The sequence below is a fragment of the Rhipicephalus microplus genome, chromosome 2 (genome assembly GCF_043290135.1).
Source record: "Rhipicephalus microplus isolate Deutch F79 chromosome 2, USDA_Rmic, whole genome shotgun sequence".
In the NCBI taxonomy this organism is placed as follows: Eukaryota; Metazoa; Arthropoda; class Arachnida; order Ixodida; family Ixodidae; genus Rhipicephalus; species Rhipicephalus microplus.
Window position 1 is genome coordinate 95,213,199 of NC_134701.1, and position 7,143 is coordinate 95,220,341.

Genomic DNA, 7,143 nt, shown 5'->3' on the forward strand with positions numbered 1-7,143 from the left:
TGCAGATTATTGATATTGGCAACTCACAAATAAGAGGTCCTCTTGACACTCTTGTAACTCTGGGACGTCCTTCTTAACTAAATGAAATAATTATTTGTGATAAAGTAAATAAATAAATAAGAAAACATCGTGCGTGGCTTTTTGTTGTCTCAGATTCGTGGAGGCAAAACTCAAGAACTGCTGTCAACCGTCTGATTAGCATACCTGTGTTTAGATGCCATACATGTTTTGAGACTCCTTAACGGCAGCTCTAAAACTTCCCTATCAGCCCCAAACACGTTTGTTTTCTTCCATTTTCTTTTATTTTCGCAATTTTTCAACTCTGAAGAGCGTAGCACAATATCAGTATTCGCTTCGCTGCCATGCAAGTATATCGGAAACATAACATTTAACTTCAAAGAAATATTTCTGAGAAGTCTAATTGAAGAGTCATCGGAAAGACGGTAGAGTCAGCAGCAATTTTTTTCTCGCAGTTGCAAGATTCGGGAGCCTTACATGCTGATCTAGTGACTGCTCCTGATCTCCTTAAGACGCTGACTAGACAGTGTCAGGCGACTGTAAAGAAAAAAAATGAAAGAAATAAACAGGCAGATAAGTAACCAAGCCTGTTCTTGTGAGTACCCCAAACGTCTTATTTACCTTTTTTTTTTATGCGAGCGTGATAGTTCTAGAGCGGTGCACGAAAGCTTTGTTATCGACCGCAGCGGTAAAAAAGCATTGGCACGCATATTGCGCTCTATCGTATCGCGGTAACTGCCACGGCTAAGCGGGCAATCCTTTAAAAAGAGCAAGCAAGTTCGGTGAGGCACAGATCGTCTGCCACACTGCCAACTGTTGCACAGCTACGTTCTCATCGGCAATCAGCTAAGATGAAGGTTGTTCTAGCAATCACCCTTGTCGCCATCCTAGGTGTGGCTAGCGGCACCCAGTTCTCCCTCTGCCGTAAGTGAATATTTTCATTACCACAATCTCAGAAGCCTACGCCGTGTACTTATTATTTATAGCGTGAGACAGCAAGAAACAAAAGTTTGTCAGACTCCGCGAAGATTGACAAGCGAAGTTACGCGAAGCATGTGGAGGGATGGTGACCGTGCTGTAATTTTCTTCATTGTGCGACAAGTTTTGAAATGACACTAAATATACGTACAAATATTGCACGTACAGACGTATGTTTAACAACCGGAGATGTTTATCTAACCACCTGTTTGCACTTTCGCAACGATGCCAACAAGAACATGAGTATTAGCAACACCAGAAGAGATTACCTCATATGAAGAGCTGGCGCTAGAGTGGATGGTAGTCCCTAACGCTGCGACCTAAAGCAAATTCAGCAGATGGCATCCAACTACAATTGACGCTTACCTGACGTGACACTTGTATCAGAAGAGTAAATATGCAAGGTTCATAAAACTAGATAGCCAGCAGTGAACAACTGACGTTTCACAAATTTCAGGGTCTGTTTCTAAAGTAGTTCCGAGGCTTGGTGTGACTGTGTGGTAGAATAACTGACTGCCACACAGGACTCTAGGATCAATTTCTGCTGGGACGCTTATATACAGGGTCTGAACATAACTTGAGCCAAGAATTTCAAAGTACAAGGCTCTTACGAGGTGAATTGAACCAAACGCATATTACTAGCACCAGACTGTAGGCAGTCAGGCTATTTTTTCTTTCTCTTCATAATAAATAATAATATTTCTAATTACTCTTCTTAATTATGGGCTGGAAACCCAAAATATGAACACTGAGATGTAGAGCACTTTCAGAAACCACCGACTAAATTGTTTCCTGTATGATAAGTCTCAAGATGTATTTTTTTCCACGTTGTAAAGAAAGCCCACGAAATGTGCAAAGAAGCTGTGCGACGGACCGCTAGCGCACTGCTACAGTGCTTACTTTACAACGCCGAAAAAATAATAGCGCTAGACGTATCGCACAGTAAATAATTTAGTCGGTGATTTCTAAAAGTGCTCTACATCTCAGTGTTCATATTTCGGGTTTCCAAGCCATAATTTAAAAATTAGGCAAATATGAAATAAAAATGATTAGTAAGGGGAGAAATAAAAAATAGCCTGAGTACGTACAGGTTAGTGCAAGTGGTACGCGTTTGGCTCAATTTGCCACTGAAGTGTTTTCCATTTTGAAATTCTTGACTCAAGTTTTGTAGAACACCCTGTATATTCTTTGCAATGGCGGGTTAACGCTGCCGGGGTCAGCATTTTCTTAACACTCTCGCATCAAAATTGCCCTTGTGTGTTCCGGCATAAAGTGTTTCACGATATACGTGATGGGATTGTAACATTATTCATGTCTTGACCAGGACGTCGTATTTGTCAAACCATCTCATACCCCCGTACTAATATTCGTTCATGCCAAATTAAGTGAAGGAAGGGGTCTCAACAGTGCTCTGCTGTAAGCAGCTAAATAGATGGATGAATGCGTAGATAGACACGAAAGGTTTTTGGTGTAACCAAAGAAAAGGAGGAGCTGTAAATTAGGAGCCGTAGAGCGAACTCATATATGAAAGAGCCCAATGCCACAAAATGACGCAGATCCTCCACAACACACCCATTGATAACGTCATTGTACTGCTTTCGCTCAAGGTTGCTGAAGGAAATTCCAGCAACGGTTGTCGTGTTTTTTTATGAAAACGAAATTGGAAATGAAAGATATTATAAGTGCTTGTAACAGCGAAAATTGAGGCATTTACGTAGGGTGGCACGAAGTGAAGCGTGAGCCTATTGAATGAGCCAAAATAATTGACCCGTCGAAATTTACAGAATTTTGTTCATTGAACTCGAACAGAGGCGGTCGCAATCACTGTTTGTGGAAGCAGAGACGCTAGACCACGTGGTCTGGCGTGCCTAGGAAAATGCACAATTTGATAAACACGCTTATGGTAGCGTTCGGCAAAGACGCATTCAGTATGGCGTCCTTTCCATGTGCCAACGGTTCCGGGCTTGATTTCTATTAGTGACAGTGTTCTCCTACCGACGGGGCGAAATATAATAATTATGGCGTATGAAAGCTTCCGTGCGCATGAAGAAAGCCATGTGGCAAAACGTGACTTAGATTGCCGCTTTACATCTTTGCCAGGATACAGTTCGAGAACTTCATACTTGTTGTGTTAGATTTTTAAAAGAATGTAAAGATGAAAGACGAAAAACTAAAGATTAGTCTCATCGCAATGTCGTTGTTGCAAGTTGAAAGCAAAACAAAGGAAAACAGCCATGCCACGCTAAGTTTACAATAGGAACATTGTTATGTTGTGTACAGTTGTGATATCTTCATGTATGTTAAAATAAAAAAAAATGTAAACCATCGTGGTACAGTCTGTGTCACAAACTCATGCCTGTACATTGCACATAGTAGTACTACCGAATTTAAATCGCTGCGAAGTTTTAGGAGTCGCATTCAATGTGTCCATTTCTTTCAGAGGCGCCATCTGAGCGAAGACATGAACTGGTGAACTGTGTGAAGACTCATCTTAACGAGCAGGTAAGTGAGTAGAGTGGCTTGAAATCTCCACCGACGAACTTCGAGAAAAAATACCAGTCATTAGTACGCAACGACTGTAAGGTTACTCTGACTTTATCTCAACTGGTACTCCTCTCCGGCAACCCACGCACCTATAAAATGGGAACAACCCACATAAATTTTTTCGTTACGGGGCAGAAAAAACAAAAAAAGATCATTGTTAGAACAATATAAATATGCGGAAAAGACACACAAGCGGAAAATATAAAGTGAAACCTTATTTTTAAGCTCAAGAGAACGTTTGCAAAAAATAAGATCAAGGTTACGGGGACTACGCAAGAGATGAGGGGCAGGGGAGGAGGGCACCCAGAAGAGGTGAACCTAGGTACGTAAAAACCTACGACACACCACGCAAGACACAAACTGAAGGCAATTTCAAGATTAAACAGTCCTTTTTGATCGAAGTTACGGACAGAAGAGTGACGAAAAACTGCGACTGCTTTTGGGTATCTTAACGCGAAAATCTCAAAATACGTCTGCTTATATAGGTTGCACACATCCAGCCAGTATCCTTGAATCTTGGACAGATTTCGTTGGAGACTAGAACATGGCTACTCAAACAGTAAATAATTTACTTAGGAAAAAAACAGCCCTTATTTTTCAGTATCTCTGCTCTTAAGAGGCATAGCAAGAACTGCACTAACGTTTCGAGAAAAAAAAGAAAAAAAAACGTTGTACAGGTCCATAAAATGGGTTATGGGTGAAGGAGAGTGAATCACTGTTCTGCGGGTGAATGTCGCCCTTATTAGGTAGTGACCATACCTACCCCAACACCACCCTCTTTAACTTTACAAACCCACAAGGTCACTTACAGACTCTTGCTTTTGTTGTAAATAATCGACTGTCATGTTTTGTTTCATCTGAATCCGAGGAGATTGCAATGCGTCTTCACAGTCATCTTTGTGCTATGCGGTGTTGTAAACAGCCATAACGAGAACTTCAAAGGATTGTCGGTTTTAATGCCACTTTGGGTTAACATGAAAAGCCAAAGGAAAGGTAAATGAAACGGAAACAATATTTGTCATTATGGGTTACGTTGTCAATTGTAAAAAACGAAGGATGAGCCAAGTTCAAAACTGTTGAGTGTCTTCCAATGACATCTCTTTTTATTTATTCTACAGGCTTCCCAGAAGTTGAGTGAGGTGAAGCAGCGCCTTAACTGTGAAGACCTGGATTGCGTCTTCACGAAGATTTGTGAACTGAGCAGTGACACCCACGTAAGTATGCTTTAACTACGTTGAGAATTCATTCACCTGTATATAGATCACCTAGGCTGGCCACAATTGCTTATACTTCTTTTTGAAGGTTTTACTTGGAATAGTGTGTTGAACACGGTATGTTTACTCACAGCGACATCAACCTATAAAATGAGTGTACACGGCGGTATAGCTTGAAGTTACCCCACGGTATATGAGGTGTGCATTCTTTCAGGTTAAGCGTGCATGTTGATTATGTCGGTTGCCGTTCTTTCACTTTAAATCTTGAATACTAATTTCAAACTTCAGAATATTTACTTCTCACGAATATATAAGTATTCGTCATCGCAGGCACACCTTCAAAAAATAATGGACTTCGACTCAGATAGGGTTACGCTAGTGAACATGTGAGTGGTAAAAGTGGCAAACGATCGAGGAAAAAAAAGCAGGAGATTTCTTTGTCACCAACATCACACAGCAGAGAAGCATTTCTACTTTCTCACACTGTTTCCGTAAAGATGAGTTTAGAGACAATCGAAATTGGAAGAACCAGAAAATGTATACAAATACGACAGTAACTCTTCGTTTATTCAAAAGAAAGCCTGAATACATAAAGTTGCCACTTAACTCTTGCAGTTGATAACCCTGAGGTGCAAGCGTTTTACATATTGCATTTATGTTCTCACCTGTGACGCTCAACTATAACGACAGAGCATAGTCAGGATGGCTGAATACAAATTTGTCTATATATGTATCTAACAAAAAGTTATTCCCTCAGAATTTTTATAAATCAAAACTAGAAGATGGTGCATATGATGAAGGAAATTCTGATTGTTTCAGCTTCAGATATACAGGTCCGGATGTCGGCACATTTCTAGTGATGGCTGCCTACTATTTATCTTGTCCCTCGGGCAACTTACACCGGAACTCAGGGCTTTCGGCCTCTTGTTCCAAAAACAGAGCCTTGATGCAGAACCCATTCAAACTCTCTTAGCATTTCTTGGCAGATTTTTAAAGCAAAATGATGGTACAAGCAGCATAGTTCGAAGAATTAACACCGCATTTTAGTCTAAAATTTTTAGGACTGGTTTTTTTTCAGTGCACTAACCCAAACACTTAACATAGTTGGTGTTGATCCAGACAAATCTTGATGTTACCATTAGCAGGATTCTAGTTTTAATTATTCGTCAAACTTTGCTGCAGGCATTGAAATTTATAAAATAAAAAAATAGTCTAAAAGTAAACAAATATCCAGGCAATATGAAAAGATAAGCACGCATCAATTGCACTTTAGCCACTCGTTTAATAGTTTATTTATTATTATTATTATTATTATTTTGCAGCAAGAGCACGCCAACACATTCCTGCCGGTAAGTCAATACTGCTTCACTGTTTCTTTCCAGATATAGTGAAAAATGAACTAAATAAAAATTTGTGGGAGACCTTGTAACTGCCAGACAGTCACAAGCAATTCAAAGCCCGAGCAGAGGAAATGAGGGTTGTTTTTCAGTGGCAGAATAATTGGATTTTTCTTTTGACAGGTCGTGAAATTAAGTTTCGAAGATAACCTAAGTGGATACTAATTCTTCCAACGTCATTGCCACTCGCCTTTCTGTTTTATTTGATACTGTTCTTCTTTATTTCCTCTTCCTATTAGTAAATTGAATGAGCCTTCCGAAACAATAATGGAAAGATTTGGATAAAGACGCGATACTAAAAGAACTTCCACCGTGTCATAGATTGCCGAACGTATGAACATGAATGCCGTTGATCTAACTCTCGCATAGCTCACTCATTGCCAAACTTCCCTAGCCACTCAACAGAAATGCAGGAAGCAGATGTGGTGTCATATGAAAGTTTCTTTGAATGTCAATACATGCAGAGTAGGTGTTCGCTGCGTTATGCCAGGTTCATCAGTTTGTTTTTATCTGCTTAGGATGATGTGAAGACGGACGTTCGTGCAGCCCTTACGCAATGCCGTCCAAGCAACTAAAGAGCAGCTCTTCAGCATCTCGCAAGCACGTCATTGAAGACAACGCAACCATCTACTCGTCGTAATCACGAATCTTATAATTGGAGTGAAATAAATAACAACGTCTCTTGATAACTGCTGACTGATGTGCTTACTCATTCAGTCATCTTTTTTTTTCTTGCAGTTGATAAAGTGTGTGGGTGCACTGGGATGCACATCTGTGGCTTCGTAAATGCCTTATACTTGCCTTGGCATAATTGGCTATCACGTTTCTATATAATTTTGTATAACAAATAAACGAGCCCTGAATGTACGAATCTTTCCTTCGGTCGCAACGAGGGTCTCCTTATGGCAGACTTGGAGCCTTCACATAGCATACGAGGTATTACAAGTGAGCTTCCTGCTCGTGATCAGTTCACGTGCTACGTGACACCTAAA

General features: G+C 40.3%; 1 protein-coding gene across 1 annotated transcript; it reads left to right on the plus strand.

Moving 5' to 3' along the window:
- Positions 1–784: 784 nt before the first annotated feature.
- On the plus strand, positions 785–6,840 carry LOC119170782 (uncharacterized). The gene is made up of 5 exons (XM_037422040.2): positions 785–942; positions 3,437–3,498; positions 4,659–4,754; positions 6,077–6,103; positions 6,670–6,840. Exons 1-5 carry the CDS (start codon positions 870–872, stop codon positions 6,724–6,726), a joined length of 315 nt encoding a protein of 104 aa, XP_037277937.1. The 5' UTR covers positions 785–869; the 3' UTR covers positions 6,727–6,840.
- Positions 6,841–7,143: the final 303 nt, after the last annotated feature.